Source organism: Podarcis filfolensis (genome assembly GCF_964270895.1).
Source record: "Podarcis filfolensis genome assembly, chromosome: 1".
NCBI classification, from domain to species: Eukaryota; Metazoa; Chordata; class Lepidosauria; order Squamata; family Lacertidae; genus Podarcis; species Podarcis filfolensis.
In genome coordinates this window covers 113,800,629-113,828,237 of record NC_139604.1, presented here as the reverse complement: position 1 = coordinate 113,828,237, position 27,609 = coordinate 113,800,629, and the positions used below count along the sequence as shown (strand labels likewise).

The following is a 27,609-nucleotide window of genomic DNA, read 5'->3' as shown; positions in this document are numbered from 1 at the left end:
TTTGTATAGAAAATGCAGGACTTCCATATTATAACTGCTGTCAACCTAGGTCATTGTTACACTTTCAGAATTACTGAAGGTGTTTGCATTTTAAAACCAGTGTCAAATAACTTGATTGTGTTAAAATTAGAACCATACTGCTACTAGGATAGTTGTGCGCCATCTTGAACAGATGAGCCAGGTATATATCATTTATCTCCAGAAATGTTATTTGTATTGGGTTAATTTGTCTCCACCCGTTCAGTCTTTCTCAGAGCTATTTGTGAAGTTCCTTGAGACTGAATCCCGTCCAACTCTTCCCCCACCAAAACTCTCTGTTCATGACATGAAACCTTTAGCATCAACAGGAATCAGCAAAGCCACTGTTAGTCCTTCTAGCAACATTGCAGGTATTGTATTTTTATATTCCTAATACACAAAATGTTATGTTGAATCTGAGTGTTGACTTGTTGATTGTTGTCTTTCCAAGTTTATATTTATTTGGATGGATGCACAGTGTAAGGAGGGTGACAAATAAAATTAGAAGAATTTTCTCCTTGCCAAGGTTCCAGCTGGGGACAGCAAAGCGATAACCATTGTGTGACCTGAAAGCCACTGTTCTCTTACCATTTTTTTTTACTGCAAGGCCATGAATTTTAACCTGGATTTCCAGGCCAGGTTGCAATGTAGCAACAAATAAATACTGTATGATGCTGATGGATGAGTTAAATAGGTCTTGCAGAATATGGTTTTTGATATAACTTTGAAACTAAACTTTAGTCGTTGTGAATGTTTGGTTTCAGATTGTTGCAGTAAAGCTGGAGAATTTCCAGTCTGAAAGCTTATCTTTGAAAGTTTACATTTTTAAATAAATTTATGTTTTATATGCCTTTTGTCCTCGTTGCTTGAAGGTGCCATATTTGGTTTGGCAGTCACCCAGTTTTCTTGTCTGGACGAAATGTTCACAGGGACTTTGTCCACACAGGAACAGGATTATTGTCCTATAGAAGCAGACACCCATTCTATATCCCTGAATTGTTTGGGTTTTTAAGATTTCTTTTATATATTAAGAATAGGCTATCAGACATAAATACATTCTTTCAAGGTTTCACTCAGTGAGCAAAAGATTTATCTGTGACCTTGACGTTAACTCCTGACAGACTTTTTTCAATTCTTCTTTTAGAAGAAAAACTACATTTCTGTTCACAGGCTTGTAGTTAAATCTTTACAAGGTCTCATTCACACAAAATGGTCTTGCAACTGCGCTGTGAATTCTCCAGGTGGAAATCTTTGTGTGTGCAGAATCTTGCTACACTGATCTGATTATTCACTACACAACTGATAATTTATTTATCTTTTGGTGGGGGTTGCTTTTCCAGAGACCATTGCACTTACTATTTGCGTGATTTTCACTAGGGTGTGTCTGCAGTGTTCAAAGTGCAAAGGAAAGAGGATAGCCTTTGGTTGTAACTAATAGCTTGTTCGGTGGCAGCAGTAATCGGCTCCCCTGGGGAAAGAAGTGGTCCTCCTGGCTTTGAAAGAGGCTGTGGTGAGAGGGCCCTGGAAAGAGGGAAGGGGAAAATAATTCATTAGGTCAGATCTACTTTTGGGATTGGAACACAGCCTTGGTCACCCAGGTGGATGACCTGCATTTGGAGATGGATGGGGGTATGGTCTCATTATGTTAGGGTTTTTTTCTAAGAATGACACTTTTTAGGCCATGACTTTCCTGTAAGAATGATTTTCTAATAATAGTAGTAGTAGTAGTAATAATAATAATAATAATAATAATAATAATAATAATAATAATAATAATTTTTCTACTGCACTTTCTATCAGATCCAACAGGCTCAGGAACCACCAGAAGACCAGATGCAAATCCATTCCTTGCACCCCGGTCAGCAGCAGTCCCTCTCATCACCCCAACGAATCTTGGAACTGGCGGATCAGGACATCTGCTTATGAAACCCATTTCTGATGCTCTGCCTACTTTCACACCTTTGCCAGTAGCACCTGATGCTAGTGCTGGGGCAGTACTAAAAGACCTGCTAAAGCAATAGAGAATTCTGGGTCCAAGGATGGCAACGATAGAAGCACTTTAAGGAGAAAGGAAAAAAAAACCCTGAGTTTATATAATATACCGCAAAGAGGCCTTTTGTAAAAAGTTGTTTGTTTGTTCATTTTCAATTGCTTGTAAGTTGCTTTGTGTGTCTTTCTCTTTGCCCCTTAAAAAGTGAAGTTTGGAACTAATCCAGCAATATTTGGATGTTGTAACCATCACAGGAAAAACAGCCCTTCCTATATTAGTTTGCCGAGTTAATTTTCAAATTGAAAAAGCTGATCTACATGTGAAATAACAGGTTAGCATTGGAGAACTTAACAAATCAGTTTAAGGCTTTCCAACCATGTATGCTGTTTCTTTCTTTGACAAATGAGGTGTTACATAGAGTGCCTTTATATAAAAAGGACACAACTTCTCTAGAAAGGGCTGCAAGCACATTAGGAATCCAGCTCGGTGTCAGGATGCAGACAGCATCCAGGATGCATCTGGTCCATTTAAGTATCACTTCGCTGATTCCAGCCAACGCCTTCTGGAGCCTGGAATGATGGGGAAACAAATGCAATCTGCTGTTTGTTTTGAGGGAGCCTGGGGCCATATGTTCCCAGTCCTTGAACTGATGTTCAGATACTGAGCCCAGTCGTGGCATTTCAGTCTGGAAAAGCCTTCCCTTCATAAAGCAGGAGGAAACTTGCTTTGAATTATCCAGTGTTGTATTGATCTAGAATGTGTTCATGTGGTCAAGTATCCTCTCTTGAGCCAGAATGGGTTGTACTGCAACACGATCTTCTGAAAGGATAAAGTACAAGTAGCAGGTTTCCAAAATAAATGGCATCAGCTGACCAAGTCAATTTTTTAGGAATGCTGGAGATAACAGGATCATAATTGTGTTGACCAAATATTCAGCATAATCCAAAGCCAATTTATTTGAATATGAAGGATGGGCTGGTATCTGTGAAAGAAGTTGCTTCTGTTAAAGTTCTCTGAGAATTCATAGTTGCAGGTTTTTGTTTTGTGTGCAAGAACATTAACACCCCATAAATGTTATTAATGGGTAACACCTCAGTTGGAGTTTCTTAGCTCCTAGTAGCTACATGGAACAATGAAAACTCAAAACTAACCAGCAATAAGGAGTTTGTGGACATTTTTCCTTTATTTTTTGTTCCATATCAACATTTAGTGACTGACCACTAATAAGCAACCTGATTTTCCCTATGTGTGTGTGTGGTTGAAATATGCAATACTTTAATGGTTCAAAATGTATATTTAAGAAATGCTTGCTTATACTTACAGAATTGATTGAAGATTCCAAGTATGAACGTATGTATAAAGCTTAAAAGGAAGATGCTTATTCCAAATATGTGTAAATAGGTCTACGTAAGAACTAGTAGAATTCTGTAAATTTTGCTGCACAGTCTTGCACAGTTTATATTGAGTGTGTCAGTGTATTGACACATGTAATGAAAGGGGTTCCTGCCACCTTGGAAAAATAAGTTGAGACACAACATCTGTTTAAAGTGTCGGGTTTTTTTTCTATAAAACTTGAGTTTTCTGCCATTATTAATAATATAATTGGTATTGAAAGGTATTTTGTGTAAGTTCTATATTAGAACTCACAGCCTTTTCTCCTGTGTATCTTAGTTTTTGCCCTGCAGTTTGAACTGTAAGTATAGACTGAATCACGGATATGTAGTTGCCTGGAAGCTGCCAAATCAATGAATTACAAAGCCTTTTGTTTATATTTATTGATAGCATTCTAAATCCATATAGGTGAATCTCTGGCAAGGTTTCATGAGTTTATATTCATAATGAAGTGTTACATTTTGGCATTTCATATCCCCAGCATTCTTCATTGACTCTGTTTTTGTAGATTGGGGTTTTTGCAAATAAGGCAAACATAGGTTAGGGATTGGAAGTGTATGAACTTTTAATCTATAAACTTCCAAATGGTTTCTTCACACATCTTAATGTTGAGTTTATAGGCCACTTGAAACATTGCTTTCCTTGAAAAACCAACTTTATAGAATGGCTATAATTTTTCCAATGGACTATAAAGAAAACTTAAAATATGTGTTGTGTGCCTTCTTTCTGTCGCATACGTTTTATATCTGTGTGGTTGCTTTAGCATACAGTTCTTAAAATTGCCTACCGTTAATGATGCAACAAATGAAACTAAGCAGACATAAGAAGAGAGGAAGTTTCACATCACGGTGGATTTTGCATTTGTATGTCAGTACTTCTTGCCATGGTTGTGTGATTTCATGTTCATGCAGTGCAATGTACTGAATTGGGCACAAAATTCAACATTTTGGTAATGTCAGCTTTCCTTTTTATTAAGTTTTTTGTCATCATTACAAAACCAGACAATAGCTCAGAATGTGATGAGAATGTGGGATTTTTCTCCTCAATTATTAAACGAATCAGAATGTATTATAATGGAAGTTTCATAATTTATGCAGGTTGGGAAAACCACTGTTCTTTGACATAGGATTTAGATGCCTCCACCCCATTCCTCTCCCCGCTCCAGCATAGAGTGCATTATAGCATGCAAAATACCCTGTCCTATTAGAATACTTCCAATAAGAATGTAGGAGATAAGTGAAATTTCGTAAAGAAAACTTCTTTTATTCTTGCCTGAAGAAAACCTGAAAACCGTGCAACTGCCTTGGCTCAAGTAGTTTGATAAAATATTTTTGTCTTGTGCACATGGCTATTTGTGCTAGAATGTGGGTGCATATCAGAAATGCACATCCGATTAAGAGTGAAGCAGTACAGATCAATAACTTATTGCACGTGGATACATGGTCATGGGTGTCAGTTGGATACACATTTGAATCAGTATGCAGACACTTTTTCACAACCTGTCAACTGTGCATTAGGCACATCCATAGTTTGCCACAAATAAAGGTAGAGGTAAAGGTACCCCTGCCCGTACGGGCCGGTCGTGTCCGACTCTAGGGTTGTGCGCCCATCTCACTTAAGAGGCCGGGGGCCAGCGCTGTCCGGAGACACTTCCGGGTCACATGGCCAGCGTGAAGAAGCTGCTCTGGCGAGCCAGCACCAGCGCAGCACACAGAAACGCCGTTTACCTTCCTGCTATAAAGCGGTACCTATTTATCTACTTGCACTTAGGGGTGCTTTCGAACTGCTAGGTGGGCAGGAGCTGGGACCGAAAGACAGGAGCTCACCCTGCCGCGGGGATTCGAACCGCTGACCATGCGATCAGCAAGCCCTAGGCGCTGAGGTTTTACCCACAGCACCACCCGCGTCCCTTTGCCACAAGTAATCGCAAATAATTATGAACAACAGGAGCTGGATCAGGTTGTATATCTGAGCCAACTTTGATGTGGCCTCATTTCAAGATCAATGGGTGAATATTGTAGTAATAGTTACCAATGAATGGTAGATTTTTGCATTAAGTATCTGCAGACTTGGCAGAAACTGAAAGGTAACACAGCCTTATGCAGTAAAAATGTCAGTAAAAGCACCCCAACTGTTAATATCAGATTGATCATCTTGAAGATATGGTAAGGTCATATCTAGGACTACATCAGCATGAGCTGAATTTTGCAATTTCTTGGTCTACATACTGTATAAATTATAATTTAAAGGCAAAGCCACACATACTTAGTTCGAAATGGCCTTAGTGAATTAGGCTAATCAGAACGTGAGTTTAGTAACTTGCTACAAAGTCCTTAAAAATGTTTGTCTCATATGCATGCCATGCAGATGAAGTAGTGCAGTGAAAGTAATTGCACATTCTTATTTTGCCACTGGCATTGATAAACTGTTTAGCTGTATAAACTAGGTTGCAATTGCTTGTGAAAAGTATTTCCCTGGTACTGTTGCAAATTAATACTGTTCTAAGTGGAAGTTTGGGGAACACTTTTTCTCTTCGCTTCATTGTGTTTACATAGTGATTGCTGGAGCTAGTCTTCCATCCACAAGTCATTGTTCAGTTTCATTACTCAATGGCTTATGCAGGTACCAGTTCACAAAACTGCTGTGTATGAAGGATGGAGAGAAAGACCCTCAAATCTAGGGGTGTACCAAATTATGTGCCAGGCAGCAGCATTCTAAAAATGCACATGAATCCAAAATGGTTTCAAGGCTCTAAAACTGCGGATAAGATTATTGAAGTTGATTCCGTAGAGAAAGTTCACAAACTCCTATTTCTCTCCTGCCTAAAATATTAAAAATGTGTCATGATTCCTTTTCATTCCTTTCAACTGAAGGAGTGCACAAAGGCTATAAACCTCTGGCAGAATGGTAAAAGGGCTGGTCTTATTCTAGTCACTTTGTGAATTTTATTAAATAATATGCATGTTTAGTGATAAACTAAAGGGACAGGGAAAGAGGTCAGTTGGTACTTGATAGCAGGAGGGAAAGATAAAGGGGTTGGGGGAATAGAAGATGAGTTTGGGACATAACTGTTGACCAACAGATACAGAATTATATTTGCCTTGTTCAAAGCAGGCATCCTCTTGTTGCATTATAATGTAATTTGCAAAGGAATTATTTTTAAAAAATACCTATTTGAAAAATCATGAAAATGAAGAAGGTGGCTTCAACAAAGGGCCAAACAGTGGCTATGAAGTCGAACAGTGTTAAGATTTTCATCCACCCAAATTGTTAAAAAACTAGGTGCTCTTTAGTGTAGTAAAACCTCTTCAGCAACACAGTTCTGGACTGGAGGGCTCAAGAGGAACAAAAGGTGGTTGTGAATTGCCTATCATCCCAATCTTTCACAGATAAAAATATGAATTCCTTGTGTATTTTCAACACCCCTGTTCCCACACTGATGATTGTACCTGTCTATCTGCTGCATGTTGCATTCTGCATGTTGCATGTTGCATACTGCACTCTGCAGTAGCTCCCCTGATTTAAAAGCAGAGGGCATCTGGTACAAAAAGCATTCCTTTTAAAAAAACACAAAATAAGTTTTTATTGTTAAGATAATTCATCATTAATACACATATATTACAAATATACAAGCATACAAACATACATTTCATACAATCCTTAAAAGTGTTCAAACATACCTGCACTCAATCCCACAAATAATTCCTTTTCCCATCACCATCCACCACCCTCACCCCACCTTGGTGTTGGATTTCCAATCTACTCATTTGCAATTTCTTTCCACTTTTATTACTTTCTTTCACACACCTTTAACCTAATTTCATACTTCTTTTTCTATTACACATTGTTATCCATCTTATTTAGTATTTCAGTATTTGAAACGGAACTTGTTTATTCTAATAGGAGTTCTGATTTTTCGATAATGGTTTTGCAAGTATCTTGTAAATACCTTCCAGTCTATCTTCTCTTTTGAGATCCTTCCAATTTCTCCTATTGTTTTGGATATATTGTAGTACTCCAATAATTTGGCTAGCCACTCTATTTTTGTCGGTACAATACCACGTTTCCAATTTTTCACAATCAATAGCTTTGCGGCTACTGTTGCGTATAAATATAAGGTCTTGTCTTCTTCCTTTAGGCTTCCTGGTACTATTCCCAATAGAAAACCTTCTGGTGTTTTCCTAAATGAATATCTGAACATTTTTTTCATTTCGTTATATATTGTTTCCCAAAATTGTTTGATGTTTAAACAATTCCACCATATATGTATCATAGTAGCTTTTCCAGTGTTGCATCACCAGCAAACATCGCTACAATTTTTATTCATTTTTGCTATTCTTTCAGGTGTTAAATACCATCTATGTTTTATTTTGAGGTAATTTTCTTTCAATATATAACACATAGTGAATTTCATATCTTCTTTCCACAATTTTTCCCATTGTTCAAACATAATATTTTTCCCAATATTTTGCGCTCATTTAATCATGGATGCTTTAACCAATTCATCCTTTGTTTCCCACTCTAAGATCAGATTATACAATTTAGATATATTTTTTGATTTTTCTTGTATTAAGTATTTATCGAATTTTGATATTTCTTTTTCAAATCCTAACTTTTTGTCTTTCGCTAATCTATACTTAATTTGAATATATTGGAATCAATCACTAATATGAGCTTTAATTTCTGTATAATCCTTTAATTCCAATTCTCCGTTTTCTTCCTTTAATACAATTTTATAGGTAGCCCAATTTTCTTTCATATTTAATTTTTTCACTGCGACAATTTCTGCCGGTGATGCCCACCAGGGAGTTTTCGGTTCTAGGAGTCTTTTATATTTCTCCCATATTTTATATATAGACTTTCTGACTATATGCCCTAGGAAGCCTTTATGTACTTTGACTTTTTCATCTATTAGATAGGCATGCCATCCAAATCTCGTCTCTACTCCCTCTAAATCCAATACATCCGAGTCATCTAATTTGATCCATTCCTTTAGCCAGGTCAGACCCACCGCATCATGATATAACTCCATGTCAGGGAGACCAAATCCTCCTCTCTCCTTCTTATCTATCATTATTTTGTGTTTTATTCTTGGCTTTTCCCCTGACCATATGAATTTAGCCAAATCTCTTTTCCAATTATTAAAACATTTATCTCCTCCTAGTATTGGGATACTTTGAAATAAAAAAATCATCCTTGGTAATTGTCGATTTGCAAGCCCCCTCCACAGAGGCTGGCCCCTCTCACTGTCCTCGGAGCTTGCTTACCGGTAACCTCCACTGGCTGACATCCCGGACAGACCAGGGAGATTTTGACAGGCGACATTTTCCCAGGCGTGGGGAAATGCACACCCCCTCCTCCTGCTTCTTCTGCAGGGGAAAGAAAAGTAGTCAGAAATCTATTTACATGATGTTTATTTCTGACATTACAGCACTAAAGGAAAACACGTCCTTTCAGTTCAGTTCTTCTAGCACATCTGACAAACTTCCTGTACATGCGCACACAGAAGGTTTCAAATTACACTCTTCACAGAGACTTATCCAGCCTGTGAATTTCCTGGGAAATTCTTCTTTCTCACAGATAGGCGCATCATGAGATGTCAACAATCTGGCTGTCTGCAGCTGTGATGTTTCCATATACTGACAGGAATATGTTCATCTTTATTACCGATATTTTCCCTAGTAAGGAAAGATTTAATTTCCCCCATACTTGCAAATCATTTTTTATTTCATTCCATGTTTTCCCATAGTTCTCATTACTTAAATCTATAGTGTTTGTTGTTAAATTTATTCCAAGATACCTTATTTTCTTTTTAATTTCCAATCCTGTAATTTCTTGTAATTTCACTTTATCTTTTTCTTCCATATTTTTCACTAATATTTTGGTTTTCCCATAGTTTAATTTGAATCCTGCTAATCTGCCATATTCGTTTATGCATTCCAATATTCTAGGTGTACATTGTAGGGGATTTTCTGTTGTGATCACAACATCATCTGCAAAGGCTCTTAACTTGTATCTTTTTTCACCAACTGCTATTCCTCTTATTTGGTTGTCCTGCCTTATATTCTTTAATAGAACCTCTAATACTATTATAAATAACATTGGGGATAGGGGGCATCCTTGTCTTGTACCTTTAAAGATGTTGATTTCTTCTCCAAACTCTCCATTAATAATATTTTTTGCTTTCTGTTGGTTATATATTGCATTTATATCTTTTTGGAATTTTTCACCTAGACACAATTCTTTTAATAGTTTTTTCATAAATTCCCATGAGATTTTATCGAAAGCCTTCTCCGCATCGATTGAAATCAGGGCTGCTTGTTTATCTCTTCTTACTTGTAGATATTCCATTATGTCTATTATATTTCTAATATTATCCTTTATTTGTCTACCTTCCACAAATCCAGCCTGATTTTTATGTACTATTTTTCATATATTTTTTTTCAACCTGTTAGCCAATAATCCTGCATAAATTTTATAATCCGAATTTAACAATAAAATGGGTCTATAATTTGAGACAGATTCCAAATCCGTACCTTGTTTTGGCAGGAGCGTTATATACGCTTGAGTCCAAGAGTCTGGAATATTCCCCTTCTCTACTGCTTCCTCTATTACTTCTTTTAGTGGGTCGATTAATTCATTTAACATTTCTTTGTAGTATTCTGCTGGTATGCTGTCTGGACCTGTGGATTTCCCTACTTTTAATTTTTGAATTGATTCCTTAATTTCTACGGTTGATATTGGTTCATTTAATAATTTATGGTCTTCTTCTGCTATCTCTATTAATTTATTTTTCTTTATATATTCCTCTATTTCTTCTATTGGCACTTCATCTTTTTGATATAATTTTTTGTAATATTTTTCAATTTTTTAAAAAATTTCTGTCATATCCCTTATTGTCCTCTCTTCTACTTTTATTTTATTTATTAATTTTTCATTTCTTTGTTTCTTTAATTGCCAGGCAAGGATCTTGCCTGGTTTATTTGCCCATTCAAAATTTTTATATTTCCAAAATTTGATTTGTTGTTCTACCTCCTGTTCTATAATTTTATTATATTCTACTCTCGGTAATTTAATTTCTTGATTTAATCTCTCTTTATTTTTGCTTGCATAGGCCAATTTTTCCTTCCTTTTAATTTCTTCTAAAAGCTCCCTTTTCTTTTTTTCTTTATTCTTATATGCTATTGAGTTTTGTTGTATGAAATATCCCCTAACAACTGCCTTCCCAGCATCCTACACTGTTTTAACATCTGTCACTTTCCTCCAATTATTTTCAAAATATTCCTTCATCAACTTTCTGGCTCCTTGTATTACTTTTTGGTTTTTTAATAAGAAAACATTCATTCTCCAACTCCCCCCCCCTTTCTCCTCTCTTCCTTTAAGAGTTAATGATACTGGATTATGATCTGTAAGTGTTTTTGGTAATATTTCGGCATTCTCTGCTTCAATTGTCATATCCTTAGTAATCCATATACTGTCGATTCGACTATACGAATTTTTTGGTTCTGAGAAATATGTGAACTCCTTTTCGACAGGATATTTATATCTCCATATATCCACTAAATCAAAAATCTTTACCATTTCCACAAAGCTTTTTGGCAGCTTCCCTTCATTTCCCTCCCTCTTCTTCTGCGATCTATCCAGTTCTGGTTCCATTACTCCATTTAAATCCCCTAACACAATAATTCTCATATCTATATATTCCATTAATAATGATCTTACTTTAACATAGAATTCTGATTTTCTTTTATTTGATCCATAGATTCCCGCTACCACAATTGGTTCCCCCTCTAGTGATATTTTGACTATTACAATCCTCCCCTTTTTATCTTCATATAACAATTCTGGTTCATATTAGCTTTTAACATACATTAAAACCCCCCTCTTTTTTCTTACATCAGATGCGATGAATTCTTCCCCTAACTTTGGTTTTACCAATAGTCTTTTATGCTTAGTATTGATGTGGGTTTCTTGTAAACAAGCAAGGTCCCACTTCCGCCTCTCTAAGATACGTTCTATTTTCTGCCTCTTCCTCCTATTATTTACACCATTTACGTTCCAAGATAACAATTTACCGTATTTTTTGCTCTATAAGACTCACTTTTTCCCTCCTAAAAAGTAAGGGGAAATGTGTGTGCGTCTTATGGAGTGAATGCTGGCTGCGCAGCTATCCCAGAAGCCAGAACAGCAAGAGGGATTGCTGCTTTCACTGCACAGCGATCCCTCTTGCTGTTCTGGCTTCTGAGATTCAGAATATTTTTTTTCTTGTTTTCCTCCTCCAAAAACTAGGCACATCTTGTGGTCTGGTGCGTCTTATAGAGCGAAAAATTTCATTCTTTATTAGTTAAAAACTTATAAAGTTAGTGGAAAGAGTTTAAATTATCTGCAGTGGTAAAGGAGAAGGGTTTTGTAATAGTTATTGGTCTGATTATTTACCACTGGCATAGTTCTTTATCCTTCCACCCTTTGCTGAGCTCTTTCTTCTTCTTCCGCCTCATCCGATAGCTCTCCCTTTCTTCCTTCCTCATTTCTTACTTCACTTTGTCCTCCTCCTAATTCTCCTCGATACTTCCTCCAAAACATATCTGCTTCCTCAAATGTCTCAAATCGTCTTCTTTTTCCTTTGAAGTTGAAGGAAATCCCCACTGGGTATTCCCATCTGAAGGATATTGATTTGGCCTTTAGTGCTTTTGTTAGAAATTGGAATTGCTGTCTCTTTTTTATCAGCCTGGGTGGGACCTCCTGTAAAATTATTATTTCCTTTCCATCTATAGTTAATTTGTTCTTACTCTTTGCTTGGAGGATTTTATCTTTCATCCAATTCGATGTGAATACAATGATGCAGTCTGCCGGCCATTTTTTCATTTTTACTTTCCTTGAGTTCACTCTGAAGATTTTCTCTGTCTGTTCTATTATGTCTTTTTCCTGTAGATGTAGCCACTTTGCTAAGGTTTCAGTCATCTTCCAAATATCTTCCTTCTCTTCTGGAACATTTCTGAATCTCAAGGTCTTCCCTTTAATCTGCATCTGTATCATTGCTGGCGCATCCCCAGTAGCTTCCTGGATTGCTTTTTGTTCCTCCATCTCCTTTTTCAATTTGTCCATTTCTTTTCTTTGTTCCCTTTGTTCTTTGCTAATTTTCTTCACCATCTCTTCCTTTTGTTGATTTTTATTCTTAATTTCTTGTACTTTCTTATCTGTCTCCTTCATTCCTTCTAAGACTTCTGTTAATTTTTCCTTTATTTCTTCATTTTCTTTTTCATTTTTTTTCATTGTGTTTTCTAATTTTTCAAATTTCCCATCAATTGTATTGATTTTTTCTTCCAACTCTCTTCTCAATCCTCCCACGTCCAATTTCAAACTAATAATAAGCTCCCTCAAATCCATTTCTTCAAGGCCTGAGTTTCTTCTTAATTGCGTTCCCTTTTTCAACCACCAGATGTCCTCCTATTGTTTCAATTTTCCTTTATTACTGCTTTTCCTACTTTGTCCACTGGGTGTCACTGTGTTCTTATTTACTCAGCTTGCCAGCTTCTGCCCTCCTTTAATCCTCTCTTTCACTATTTTGTCTTCGTCACTTCCTCCTTCTTCCTTCTTCCTTCTTCCTCCTTCTTGATGATTACTCAGCGTCTTAAGACCCTCAACGCCATCTTATCTTATCTGTTAAATTCCCATCCTTTCCCCCACAGCGTTCCTTATTCCTTTGTCCTTATCTTTCCTTCAAGGACATTCAGCTTCAAAGCAGCTGCTTTACTCCGCCCAGCTCCAACAACAGGCAGCCTGCACCGCTTTGCACTTTGTAGTAAGTCCGTTTCAGATAGTGTGCTTTTCAAATAGTTTAATTGCCATCTGAGTGATTTCTTTACACTCTCTCCATATTTTTTTCTGTTCTTCTGTCTTCCCTTTACTTTTGTGGTAGCATTACTTCTCCTCCGCTATTTTTACTCTTTATCTTGTTTTGGGTTTACTTGCTCCGTGAGGGATTCCCCCCCCCCCGAGTTCCCTTTTCCCCCCTTGTCTTATTTCCTTTTAGGTTTTATTGCTGCTGCTACCACTTTACGTTTATTTTAATATAGAAATAGAGATTTTACCATCTTGTCGCTGCTTCAGTGATGTGAGGCTTTTCACCGGTCTGTTTGATGTTCTTCTCTGTGCCTGGATTCTCCCCCCCCCCCACCTCAGCCGTTTTTTTCTTTTGGCGAGGGGTGCCGGGACTCCAAAAAGACACTGCTGAAGTTCCTTTGGCTTGAGCTTCCTTCCAAGCCTTTTCAGGGGTCGTTTAGCCAAACGTTGCCCCTCACAGTACCGGTGTACGCCCCGACCTGCTTACTGCAGTCAGAGCTCACACTGTTGCAGCTGTGGTAAAAGCGGAAGTGCATTCCTGTCCTATGATATCTATACCAAAATAAACCTCACGAGTTGTAGCATAAGAAATTATAGTCTGTGCACTACTTGGTGCCAGTGTGGTGTAGTGGTTAAGAGCGGTAGCCTTGTAATCTCGGGAACCGGGTTCGCGGCTCCGCTCCTCCACATGCAGCTGCTGGGTGACCTTGGGCCAGTCACACTTCTTTGAAGTCTCTCAGCCCCACTCACCTCACAGAGTGTTTGTTGTGGGGGAGGAAGGGAAAGGAGAATGTTAGCCACTTTGAGACTCCTTAAAGGGAGTGAAAGGCGGGATATCTAATCCAAACTCTTCTTCTTCTTGTGCCTCGACAACACAATCCTTTTTTCCTTTCTACTCAGATGTAAGCCCCATTAAGTTCAGTGGGGCCCAGATAGATCGTTTTAAGATTCCAACCTTAGGCTTAATGGCTGTGCATTTATGCATATATAGATTAGAGACACTATGTATCTGTTCTCTTCCCAGATTTAATATCTAGCAGCTTTCATGCACAAGCTTATGCAAGGTGCACATACACTCTCCAAAAGGCAAAAACGCTGTTGTAGTCCAAGCACCTGCTTAGCTGCAGGAGTTGCCAGAAGGAGGCGTACAAGACAAGGAACCACCTAACCATCTTAGGTACTCCACTCCAGATTTGTTTGATTTTTAACATAATTTTTATTGAGTTTTCCATATTTCATTACAATTTCATTACACAAATCCATAACTTAAAACATTGCTCACACAGAGCATCGGCCTCCTTCCCACCCTCTTTCTGACTTTCAAACATCTTTACCAATTCTTCGCATTTCTATAGCCACTTTTTTACCTTATATCTACTTTTGACGTTTGCCTCCTTGTATGTAAAACAGCTCCTTATTTTCACATTACCAAACATTTCAACTCAGACCTACAAACCTTTTCAAATGTTTACAATTTTCTTTCATACAAAATATAAATTTGCTCCAGTCCTTTTGAATCCACTCCAGATTTGTGTAGGGTTTACTCCTTAGCCTTTTCTTCTCCCACAAGGCAGCGGAGTTTTAAGATCAGCTTTCCTTCGCCTAGATGGACTAGCTTTGCAGGTTGGTGAGCCACATCCTGCCCCTCATTTCCCTCTACATCACATGCAGAACCCACCTTCTTGACCATGGAACCCACTATTGGTCTCGTCCACTCAATCTGCAGAAGCCTGTCTTCATCGCATGCAGGGGAACTCTCTAAGTCACAGAGGGTTTGAGAACCATTGGCTCACTTCACCTGCTTTAGCTGGCCACTGAACGCCATTTCCCGAGATGTGGCCGCTATCGCATGCTTCTAGGAGCCACAGGTGAGAGCTCCATGCAGGGTGGGGGCCAAAGGTGAACAAACCATCCCAGAAGGTGCATAGTGTGTCGCTCACCAGTGGTACTACCCCTCCCCTGATATCCCATACACCCCGGATAGGTATCATAGAGCAAGCAAAGAAGTGGTGAGAATCTGTATCTTACAAAAAATACTGCAAAACAGAATTTGGATTGCATTTTAGCAGTCAAAGTTCAACCAGTGTGGGAACAGTGGATTAATTTGATATTGTATACCTAATATTAGCTATAAACCTTCAGCATAGGTTGGACTAGAAGCGTTTAAAGTTAATCAGTCAGACTACGAACGCGAACGGGACTTGGCTTGCCATTTATGTGGAGTCAGTATAGTCTCTTATCTGAAAATCCATTCAGTTTGCACTTATCTCTGAACTTCATGTAGTTTCTGGAATAATGAATTTTAAAAGGATATGGGTACATTGCCAACATTACGATAAACAATAAAAAAACCACACCAAATAGTGATTTAAAACAACACTATATCATACTGCAGACAGCAGTTAAAACAAACAATGTAGAAATATCATAAAATTATTGGCCCAAAGCCTGTTTTGTTTTTTTTAAGTATTTACATGTTTCTTGAATGCAGGTAAAGGTTTATTAATAGTTAAACTAGTCAGGCAAGTTTATGAGACAATGGCCACCTAAGGACCACCATTAGTCTAAAAAGAGAAGCGACGGTGCCCTCTGGGCAAATGAGTGGAACTTTTGCCCTCTAACAAGCTACTACTTAGAAAGGCAATAGGCAGTGCTAGAAGCAAGCAGGAGCTAAAGACAGAGCCATTTCTGCTTGATTCCAAGGCTGTGACTCTGGGAGAGGCAAGACCTTCTAGGTCCGGATGTTAATGCTGTGAGCCCCCCCACCCCAAATCTTAGGCACAAGTTGTATATTTGTGTAGATAAACTATATATCACAACTATATATCATTCCAAGGAAACCAAACCCTGGGAAAGTGTCTGGAACCCCTCAGAGGCTGGGATGGCATGCAACAATACATAGAAAGCAGCCATATACTGTCTGTCTAGTGCAGTATTGCCTATATACCTTGTGAAACATGGACCACTTATAAACGCCATCTCCAACTCCTCGAAAGATTCCATCAACAGTGTCTCCAAAAAAATTTACACATCACTTGGGAAGACAGGAAACGAATGCCAGTGTACTGGAAGAAGCAAAGATCACCAGTGTCGAAGCAATGATTCTTCAATATCAACTTCGTTGGACTGGTCATGTTGTTCGGATGCCTAATTATTGTCTTCCAAAGCAACTACTCTATTCTGAGCTTTAAAATGGAAATTGTAATGGCGGTGGTCAACAAAAGAGGTTTAAAGACTCTCAAGGCAAATCTTTAAAAATGTAGTATAAACACCAACAACTGGGAAACACTGGCCTGCGAGCGCTCCAATTGGAGAACAGCCTTTACCAAAGGTGTCGTGGGCTTTGAAGACGCTCAAACTCAGAACACAAGGGAGAAACATGCTAAGAGGAAGGCACACTTGGCAAACCCTCACCATGATCAACTCCCGCCCAGAAACCAATGTCCCCACTGTGGAAGAACGTATGGATCCAGAATTGGCCTCTACAGTCACTTACGGACTCACTTTTAAAAGCATATTTATGGAAGACAATATTACTCAGCTATGAGTGATCGCAGAAGAAGAAGAAGAAGAAGAAGAAGAAGAAGAAGAAGAAGAAGAAGAAGAAGAAGAAGAAGAATTTATTTGTATTTATTTACTATATTTTGCTATTACATTTTAATTCTACCTTTCCTCCAAGGAACTCAAGGAAGGAATTAATTCTTTGCCCATCAGATGGTTGAAGCTCTCTTTGGTATATTTGGTGGGCAACAAATTGTTTAGGAAGGGATAAGATAATGAGACATAAGCAAGATTAGTTCTTGAGGACGTCTTTCTATCTGCCCTATCCCAGTACTGCTGTTCCTCCTGTGGCACGCTCCTCAGTAACATTTGCAGCGGGAAAGGCTTCCCTTCAAACTGTGAGCGGTTTTTTTTTTAATCCTGGCAGGCTCCTCAGGAGTGTTGTGAGGAGTCTAGCCAGTTGGTGAGCTCTCTAATCTAAAACAGCTGTCCCCAGACTGAGGCCTCCCATTTGCATTGTTTAACATACTTAGAAAATGAAGTGTTCATTTTTAACATTCCTCCTCCAATTGGTTTAATGCTGAATTATAGAAGAGAACTAAGCAAAACCAGGTGCTTTTGCTGTATTCTCTCCAGTGTCTAAGGAGGAGCAGATCTCTCCTTCTCCCTTCACTCTTCTCCCCTCCTTCCTTCCCTCCCTCCCTCCTCCTCCTTCCTTCCTTCCCTCTTTCTCTCTCTCTCTCTCTCTCTCCTGCTTCTCTATGATTTTGGGTCTTTCATTCTGTGGAATATAAATGATGGCAGGACTAACGTTCTGACAAAAGGTTTAATGTGCAAAACTATTTTTCAGCTATTCAGCTGTGCACACGTTATTTTCCCCGCTAAACTTTTTCCTTCAGTTTTGGACATGACAGGATTAAAAAGGTAGGTCCTATGCACTCTCTCTCTCTCCCTCTCTCCCTCTCTCCCTCTCTTAGTGTTTACTGAATGCAAACCTTGCTTAATAGCTGATGTCTCTTCTCCTATCACATTTGCTAAAACTGTATGTAAACTAACAGGAGGGAGAGCGGGGAAACAGACTATTCTGTAGCATGATGTATACGTAGCATCTACCAATTTCCTTTGCACTCTTTTCTCTTTTTGCCCTTGATAGCTGCAGTAACTCATAGAAAGTGTGGATCTTAAAGGGGGTTTCCCCCCTGTGCAAACATGTATAAAAAAATTATTGATTTCATCGTTCACTATTATTTAACTGCTATTGCATCTGGTGGCTAAGCCAGCCTCTCCAGCTGATAAATGTGACAGATCTCTTGAGAATAGCTGTCTGGAAGAAGTGATAGGGATTGTAAATAGAACTCTTACAAAAGTAAACCTGGAAACATGACACTGAAGAGATATACAGAAATTCAGGGATTTGTTGTTGATGAAGAAGATTGTATCACTCTCCCTGTAAATGGTGCTTTACAGAGGAGGCCAAACAAAAAAAAAGCCAGGTCTCTACCCCAAAGAGCTTGCAATGTAAATTTTGAATGAGGAAAAATGACAGAGGGAGGAAGAGGAAAGCAATAGGTGAATAATATCTACAAGGTCAGTTACATGCAGCTAGGAATTAAGCCAAATCCTTAATCTTGCTGTTGACTGGTGACCCTGAAACCTCTTTCTTCCTCCACCCTCAAAAGTGTCGATGAGCACAGCTTTATGTGTAGCACTTTCAGTACAGAGGAACAGAGCTCCTTCAGGGCCATTTAAGCAGGAAAGGTCTAACTCTGAATACCAGTTGCACCAGCAAAGGAGGGCTTTTGCCTTCATGCGCTGCTTGCAGGTTCCATGGGTGCATCTGGTCGGCCATGGTGGCAAACTGGGCTAGATGGAACTTGTGTCTGACCCAGCAGTCATCTTCCTATGTTATATTTGCAAGTGTGCTTGTTCTAATGTGTGGATGTAACCAACATGTGGTCACAAACAGGTGTGCCATGTACTAGTATATTCATCAGGGATCCAGGATTGCCCAGTTATTGTACACTCTCATTGGCAAACCCAGATTTGCTGCTATGTAATATGAGCAACAGCTTGATTTCCTTCTACTTGTGCTACAGAATGAATCTGCACTTGGGTGTGCATTTTTGAAGTTGGACTACCTCTCTGGAAAGCTTCCAGGAGCTCCGTAGACAAAGTTCAGCATTGAATGACAGATGACACAACACTAGGCAGTGTCTCTGGAGAACAATTCTAGTTTTCTATGACTGAAAGGGCTGCCAAGCAAGCAAACATCTGCCTGCACAGGATTACCAATGGAGGGATTTGCTTGTTTTTTGTGTGCTTTGTTTCTGAATCATGTTCTGAAGGGCTTGAGAAGTTGCTGTCAGAATTAAAAACAACATTGTTTGCCTCCTCTGTAATATGCAGAGAGAACAAAATATGCTGTTAGCATCCACTTGTGCTTTGGGAGTTGAAAACTCTGGGAGCGGCAATGAAGAAAGTTTTCTTTGAAGCACTGGCCTTCCTAGAAAATATTTTAAATCAAATCCCCCACAAACAGTTAAACAGACATAGAAGCTATATATTAATAAAGGTGCAATCAACCAAAAAGTTGTTTTGCACAAGCTCCATTAAACTACCACACTCTCTCACACATCAAATTTCAATGGCTTGTACTAAAAATTATGATGGATTGTGTCAGCTAATGTAATCAAGTTGCTTTCCTGGAAAGTAGATCACACAAATACGGTATGAACTAAAGTTCAAGAAACTTATGTTGAGAGACTGAGTGATTATATGGCAGCAAATCTACAGAAATATAATGCTCACATTTTAAACATGTGATTTCCAAGGCATAGGGAAAGCTGTATTTTAACCCTAAGTATTCAAAAATAGTCAGCACTCTTATACCACTTTAAAAGTCATGGCTTCTTCCAAAGAATCCTGGGGACTGCAGCCTGTTAAGAGTGCTGAGAAATGTTAGGAGAGCCCTTACAGAGTTACAATTCCCAGCACCCTAATGATCAATTGTAATAATGAGCTGTACCTTTGAAGAGTTGGCACCCAACACAGGACAGATATTAACCCGGCGATTTTCAAACTGTGTGCCATCTGAAAGTGTGCTATAAAATTAGGGGTTCTTTTAAGTATAGACTTCACATGAAAGGCAGCATGAGGTCTCACTAGCTCTACTGGAAGACCAAAAAGACAAAACAACAAACAGAGGACAGCAACTCCCTGCTAGCTGCGGGATCACACAGCTCAAATTCTCTACAGATGGGCAACCTGTAGCCCCTGTGGGTGGTTTTGTAGTACATTCCCCATCATCCCATACTATCTGGGGCTAACGGGAGCTGGAGTCCAACAATGTCTTGTAGGGCCACAGTTTCCCCACAGTTTCTGCCTAGACCCAACAACCAGGAGATGACCCTTAAAGATACAGCAACTCTATTTTAAAGAACTGTTCAATAGGCCACAGGCTCCTCCTGAATGTTTCTTTCATAGGCGGCTGTGTATTACTTGACTCAGTGAATGTTTCACTGCCCTGCTCTGCTATTCTTCTGTTGGAAGTGGGTAATTTAGCCAGAGTGGCCAATTTTGCTGTGTTGTGCAATCACACCTGATGCAGAGAAAGACAGCATTACTTACCCTCAGAGGAAGTGGACATTACGGTCAGGACAGACCCTTGTAGGCAAAAGCCCAGAGTCTCGTTCAGCGGAGAGCAGCCTCAAATGCAGCAGGACTGGTTTGCCACATATTAAAGTCAACAAAGTGATCTCCTCTGGATGCAATAGTGGCTAAGTGCAGTGGGGTCATATCAGAAAACAGGTGGGTTACACATATCACTGTCCTGCATAATCATGAGGTTTATGTTCCTATTGCAGGATAATTACCATTTTCATGGTGGCTGCCTGCCTCTTAGGTCGTGGGAAGACGCAGGTAAGATATGTCACAAATATTTCAACGTTTTATACAAAGAGATTTCATGACCGTGAACTGCCAAAGAGGAAGACCAGGACACAGTGCAATATTGGATTTGTGTTACACTGTTGGCTTGGGTCAAGACAGAACCAGAGCCTGACATTTGCATTAGACTTATTCTCTCATTCAGCTTGGTGGTGGTGCGTATAATAATAATAATAATTAATAATAATAATTACAGTGGCCTTTGTAAGAACAAAAATCAATAGCTGCATCAATAAGTAGAAGTTATGGTAAACTGACTTAGAAAAACCATGTAAAAACTAGTAAGAACCCAGCACTGCTATGCAGAACTTGACTTCAGCTCAACATCTTCTCCACACCCTTATAGATCAGTGATTGAACACATCTCCAGGTTAAAGGACCAGGAAGTGGCTCATGGGATAGGCCTCACTCTTTCTGGGACCATGGAGAACTGCTGTCAGCCAGAGTAGACCAGTGGTGGTAGACTGTGGCCCTTTACAGGCTCTTGGACTCCAACTCCCATCATCCCCAGCTAACATGGTCAGTGATGAGGGATTGTGGGAGCTGTAGTCCATCAACATCTGGAGGGCCACAAGTTCCCCACCCTTCAAGTACAAAATCTTGGATTTGATAGACCAATAGTTTGATCTGGTGTAATCAGTTCCTTATGTCAGCCTACCCAAATCCTAACCAGGTTCATAACAGATTCATAAGAATCGTGCCCTAAAGGCAATCACCTAATAGGCAATGTAGTTAGGGCAGAAGTAATATATACTTCTACCAGATATGGTGATCAGGTGAAAAAGAGGGCAGGATTCTGGCACCTAAACAGTTTTGTAGACAAGGGAGTTTCAGCTGCTCTTTTCCACTTTTGCCAGATGGCGGCAAATGTATTTCCTACAGGCGCATCTTCAGGACAGAATTCCCTGCAACATGAGCTGTGACAAGAGACATACGTTGACAGAGAAATTCTTGATAAAACTATTGTCCCTAGAATACAGAAGGCAGAAGCAAATGGCCATTGTTTAATTTAGCTTTAAAATATATAGGAAAACACACTTTAGGCCAGAATTCTAAGGTGTGCAGTGAAACCCAAACAGTAGAGAGTTTGTTGTTTTTTTAAAAAAATGAAAGGAGGTCCAGGCCCAGAGGCCTACCATTTGATGAGAATGAAAAACAATAATATGTGACTGCTTTTATTTATTTATTTTTAAGATGGTCTTATTTTTTTTTAGCTGTTAATAATATTTTAAAATGTTTTTATGTGCGATGGTTTGTCTCCAGTCAGTGACATTGGCCTATTAGCACAAGGAGGTCCACTTGTATGACAGAAGTCCCCTTCCCTCTCATCTGCCTATGTGCCCCCCTATGTGGCAGCGTTGGAGGTTGGTCCCCAGAATAGTTTGGGGAGGCATAGGGGGGATAATAGCAAGGGGACTTTCTATTGCTACAACCCTTTATTTTCAACTGTATTGTTTTGCCGCTTTGTTGTTTGCTGCCCTGGGCTCCTCTCAGAGGAACTGCAGGGTAATAATAATAATAATAATAATAATAATAATAATAATAATAATAGAACCCTGGTAGCATAGCTGTCTCTGGGATGCTAGGAGCACAGTCTCTCTCTTTTTGGCTCTGAGGAACTGCAATATGAAACTGAGGAGATGGGGGTAGAGATGGAGATTCTGAGGAGAACTGTAAACAGGACAGAGAGACTGAGGAGATTACAGAGAGGGAATAAAGGATCCATATTGGCAGAAACAGTAGCAACAGTTTATGCCTTTTGCCATCACATAGAAGCTCCAAGGCCAAGGTGTGTGACAGAATTTGAGGCCTAGCCCTAAAGCTAGCAATAAGTTTGTGAGATTCTGAATGCTGGACTCTGCTTTTATTCTGTTGCTTAGAAGCGTTTTAAAAATTGTATTCTTGCCCGAGCTGTTCCTCTTCATCCCTCACCTCTTTTCTCCTTCCTGTTAAATTCTAGCTGTTGCCTTTCAATTTAAATAATTTGCTCACTAGTTGCTTCACCTACCTATGGTGGACATTTACACATAGCAAAAAAATTAGGATAAAATAGGACACATGTTTTCATAAACATTCCACATGCTACTTTATATGTATAAGATGAAAATTTAGAAATAATTGCTGCAGTTTAATTAGAAATGCATCTGATGTGCATATGTCTGCAGCTCAGTTGGTAAAGCATGAGACTCATAATCCCAGGGTTGTGGGTTTGAGCCCCACATTGGGTGAAAGATGCCTGCATTGCAGAGGGCTGGACTAGTTTCTTAGGGGTGCTAGGAAATGTAGCTCTGTGAGGGGTTCCTAGGATTATTTGGGGGAAATCATGTGCTTTAAATGTACGGTACATTATCAGCCTTGGACATCAAATATAATAATAATAATAATAATAATAATAATAATAATAATAATAATAATAAATTATTTGGACCCCACTCATCTGGCTGGGTCTCCCCAGCCACTCTGGGCGGCTTCCAACAAAGATAAAAAATACATTAAAATGTCACACATTAAAAACTTCCCTGAACAGGGCTGCCTTCAGATGTCTTCTAAATGTCAGGTAGTCTTTGACATCTGATGGGAGGGCGTTCCACAGGGCGGGCGCCACTACCAAGAAGGCCCTCTGCCTGGTTCCGTGTAGCTTTGCTTCTCACAGTGAGGGAACTGCCAGAAGGCCCTCAGCGCTGGACCTCAGCGTCCGGGCAGAACGATGGGGGGTGGAGACGCTCCTTCAGATATACTGGGCCGAGGCCGTTTAGGGCTTTAAAGGTCAGCACCAACACTTTGAATTGTGCTCGGAAACGTATATATGATGTCTTCCAGTATTATTAAATATATATGCTGCCCATCTCCTAAAGATCCCTAGGGCAGCAACAGAGCACTGTCCTCTTGATAGTCCCTCAAAAAACCCCACAAAAAACCACATGTGCATGGCACAGCTAAGCAAGCTAAGATGCTGGGCCAACACTTAACACACCCTTGTTATCCTCATCAAGCAGGGTGTTGATGAACACAACCTTCCTTGCATTGTCAGGAAATTCTCACACGTATTCATGGATCACTCTGGCCCATGAACGCTGTGAACCCAGTTTCCTTGGAACTTGGCAGGCAGGCTGAAGAGTCTTGACCGGTGGGACAGCTGGCTGAGCTGCTTGCACAAGCTGTCCTCTCAGGGTGGCAATCTCCTGGGCAAAGGCTTGGAGGGCTCAGTAGACACCGATGATCGCAGCTGCTCCCGCCGCCCCCCAGCACCTTCATCCATTCTGGCACCTTGAGAAGGTGTGGGTTGGATCAAACTGTCCTGGATGTGGGGCTTGGATTCCATTTTCTACTATAGACTTTATTGCTCAGTTCAGTATGTTATGGAAGCAAGGCAAGGATCACTGGTGCATGGCATGGCAACCTAAGATGTTGATCCAGCCGTAGACACGCCTCTTGTATTCCTGTTGCAAAGGAGCAGAGCAGGCGTGGCATTAGCTCAGCAATACACTGGGTCCTTCCATGGTATTGGATTCCTAACCCATGGACTTCTCCCCTGGACTACACAGATGGCACTCAGAGCCTGGCTGCGATCTGGCCCTACCATCTGGGTTCCTCTCTAAGATCATCATCAAGCATCATATTGAACTCCTCACATTGTTCACCCCAGTGAGCCCAGCCTCTCCATGATGTCACCATGGGGCTGATGACATTATCCCCCTTCACCCCCTCTCAGCCTGCGGATTTGGGCTTATGTGGAAAGCAATCAGTTCAGGGGCCTGAACATCAACTTTCGAGGACCAATCATCAGGGACACAGGCCTTCTAGTGATCAGGTATTGCAGGCAGCCGTGGTGCTATCTAAAGTCTAAGATGTGTTGCACTTCAAGTTATTCTTCCAACTTGATGTTCACTGGGGGGAGGGAGCTGCTGTCAGATCGGTATGGGTGTGGTGGAGGGGGCAGGGATAATAAGGGTGGAGTTTCATGGAGAGCCAGAGAAGTAACCAGAATGTGACTAGGTTGATTTGTTCTTCAACGACATAGGACCCAAATCTGAGGCCTTCTAACTTGTGGCTTCACAGTCAGGTGGTCTTTTCCAGGTGGTTAGTGCACATCAGCAGGTTTCATGTAAGTGGCCTTGGCTCCTTCTTGTAGCAGCTGGCCTTGGCTCGAGTTCTTGTAGCAGCTGTTGTATAGCTTGCAATTCTTGGACAAAGTCAGTAGCTGAAGCAACCAATAAAGTATGAGTGAAAGGTGCATGGGTGGAATCCATAGCTGGTAAGGAATGGAGTCTATTGTGTAGAGTTCTAGAAGCAGTTGTATACAAATTTGGGAGTCCAGTGCAAGGGATCAAAATGAGCCATTTTGCTAAAGGTGTCGACCACCACTAAAATTGTAATGTGGTGCTGAGGTTTGGGTAGTTCAGTGATGAAGTCCATAGAAACCATTTCCCATGGTCCAGTGGGTGTAGAGGGTAGTTACAGGTGGCAGGCCGGCCCACTAGCAGGTGTCACACAATTTTTGTACATCATTGCACATATTTTTTTACATGGTGGTTTATTTTTGGCCACCAGAATTCTCGAGCAACTGTGTGCAGGATTTTATGTTGTCTGAAGTGTCCTGTAGTGGGATTATCATGGTATTGCTTGAGCATTTGGGCTCTAAGTTCTCATGGTGGCACATAGATTGCTTTAGGATGAAAGAATAGTCCACCCTGAACAGAGTAGCCGGTGGAGCTGTCAGCATTAGGGGAAGTTAATTCTTGCATTCCCCCCCCCCCAACAAAGGGATCTTTGTTGCTCCTTTAAGGACCCCTGACAGTTAAGTCCAGTCTGGGGTTGCGGCGCTCATCTCACTTTACTGGCCGAGGGAGCCGACGTTTGTCCGCAGACAGTTTTTCTGGGTCATGTGGACAGCATGACTAAGCTGCTTCTGGCAAAACCAGAGCAGCGCACAGAAACGCCATTTACCTTCCCGCTGGAGCAGTACCTATTTATCTACTTGCACTTTTTGGCGTGCTTTTGAACTGCTAGGTTGGCAGGAGTTGTCCACTATCAATTGCTCTGGATGAAGGGTTCAGTTCAGGCTCCCACTCTGCTCTGGTGCTGTTGTATTCCAGCTTGCAGGAGAAGGCATCCTCTCATCAACTTTGAGTGCTGAGTATGTTGGCCATCTTGAAATGGAACCAGGTGAAAAACTGTGACCTGTGGAACTGTCGCTGATTTAGTGGCCAGGCAATCCCTAAGATGTGGTGGTCCATCTGGATCTCTATAGTGTGTTGCTGCACCTTAAAAGTGTCTTTGCACCAGATGGTGTGTTCTGTTTGGGCAGGGTTAATTTTGGGGATTAGTACATGTAGGGACAAGCTCCTCCTCCCATCTCTTCAGCCTGCAGCAGAATCACCCTGGTAGCCACACCAGAGGCATCAGGTTCCACAGCAAAGGTATGGGACAGATCTGAGTGGTATACGATCAGTTCAGAAACAAAAGGTTCCTTTAGGTGTTCAAAGGCTTTTTGTGTGTCTGCTGTCCACTGAAATGACTTCTTTCCCTTAAGACAGTCTGTGAGTGCGGTGGTGGTTTTCAAACCTCCAGTAATCATTAGCAAAGCCAAGGAAGCTTTGCAAGTTTTTGTTTGGCTTTGGGGGACTGCCAGGTTAGCATGCCATGTGTTTGGTATGGGTCCATCTCTACCCCTTGGTGGGAGGTACAGGTATCCAAGGAAGTTGATGCTGGAGAGGTCAAACTTGCACTTTTCCAGCTTGACATGGAGATTTTCCTGTTGTTAACCACTGGAGCTGGGGTGACTCCAAGCAGATAAGAATTTTGGCTGGTTAAACCACCACAAACCTGTCAAGAAAGTATCTGAATATGTCGCTCATGAGGTGTTAGAAGATAGCAAGGGCATTGCAGTAGCCAAATGGGATGACAGTATATTCATAATGGCCATATTGGGTTTGTAAAGCAGTCTTCCATTCATCCCCTTCTTGGACTCTTACTAGTTTGGAGCCCACTCTGTGATCCAGCTTAGAGAAGATATTGATGGTGCATGGCCTTTGATCAGTGAACAGAGGTAGTGATTAGGGATGGTAATCCTGTTTAGCGCACAGCAGTTGTTACTCCTGATTTCTTCTTCGAACAGGATCGGGGTTCCAGCAGGAGATATGGAAGACAGGATGGATCCTCACTTGAGGTTGGTATCAATGAATTCTCCCAGTGCTTCAATGGTACCGTAACAGGGGCAATGAGATGGGAGCTGATACTCCTCTTTTTTGCAGAACACACCTCTGTCAGCTGAGTATTTGGTGGGCTCTGCTGCCCTCACACACATGAATGGATCATGCTATGAACTGATCCCAGTTTCCTTGGAACTTGACCAGTGGGCAGACAAGTCTTGACTGGTGGGGCAGCTGGCTGAGCTGCTTGCATAAGCTGTCTTCTCAGGGTGGCAATCTCATGGGCCAAGGATGGAGGGCTCAGTGGACATGGATTATTGCAGCTGCCTGCCCACTCCCAGCACCTTCATTCATCTGAGCACCTTGAGAAGGTGTGGGTTGGATCAAACTGTCCTGGATGTGGGACTTGGACTCAGATCTCATTTCCTACTATAGATTTCATTACTCAGACCAGTATGTTCTGGAAGCAAGGACCACTGTTTTAAAGGAGCAGGGCATGCATGGCTTTAGCATAGCAAGCGGGATGCAGCTCTGGACTGAGCAAGCAAACGCCTGAGGAACTGTACCTGAGTTGTCTGTCTGTGCCAGTGCTAGCATCTCTGTGCCCTAGGTGACAGAGGAGGCAACAGGGCCACCTAAGAATCAGACTGGGCATTAGCCACCTCCTCAGTGGGCAGGGGCATATCAGTAGAGGCTGATGCAGGCTGAAGCTCTGGTGGCACCAGGGGCAATGCTGGTGGCAGAGTAGTTGAGGCTGGTACTTATGAG

General features: G+C 40.6%; 2 protein-coding genes across 7 annotated transcripts in view; both read left to right on the top strand.

Moving 5' to 3' along the window:
- The window catches only part of TRIP11 (thyroid hormone receptor interactor 11), a 37,541-nt gene extending 33,434 nt beyond the window's left edge, over nucleotides 1–4,107 (top strand). For both annotated transcript variants that reach the window (XM_083609357.1, XM_083609358.1), the window contains exons 19-20: nucleotides 245–389; nucleotides 1,819–4,107. In XM_083609357.1, the coding sequence (XP_083465483.1) occupies nucleotides 245–389; nucleotides 1,819–2,039 (366 nt within the window). In that variant the 3' untranslated portion in view covers nucleotides 2,040–4,107. The remainder of the gene's footprint in view (nucleotides 1–244; nucleotides 390–1,818) is intronic.
- An 8,760-nt stretch (nucleotides 4,108–12,867) lies between these two features.
- The window catches only part of FBLN5 (fibulin 5), a 56,099-nt gene continuing 41,357 nt past the window's right edge, over nucleotides 12,868–27,609 (top strand). The window contains exons 1-5 of one of the 5 annotated variants that reach the window (XM_083616636.1): nucleotides 12,868–13,202; nucleotides 14,850–15,111; nucleotides 17,595–17,668; nucleotides 20,608–20,662; nucleotides 26,808–26,858. In XM_083616636.1, the coding sequence (XP_083472762.1) occupies nucleotides 17,652–17,668; nucleotides 20,608–20,662; nucleotides 26,808–26,858 (123 nt within the window). In that variant the 5' untranslated portion in view covers nucleotides 12,868–13,202; nucleotides 14,850–15,111; nucleotides 17,595–17,651. Of the gene's footprint in view, nucleotides 13,203–14,849; nucleotides 15,112–16,900; nucleotides 17,669–20,607; nucleotides 20,663–24,221; nucleotides 24,501–26,674; nucleotides 26,859–27,609 lie in introns of those variants that run through there. The other 4 variants (XM_083616637.1, XM_083616634.1, XM_083616635.1 and 1 more) reach the window with 4 other exon arrangements.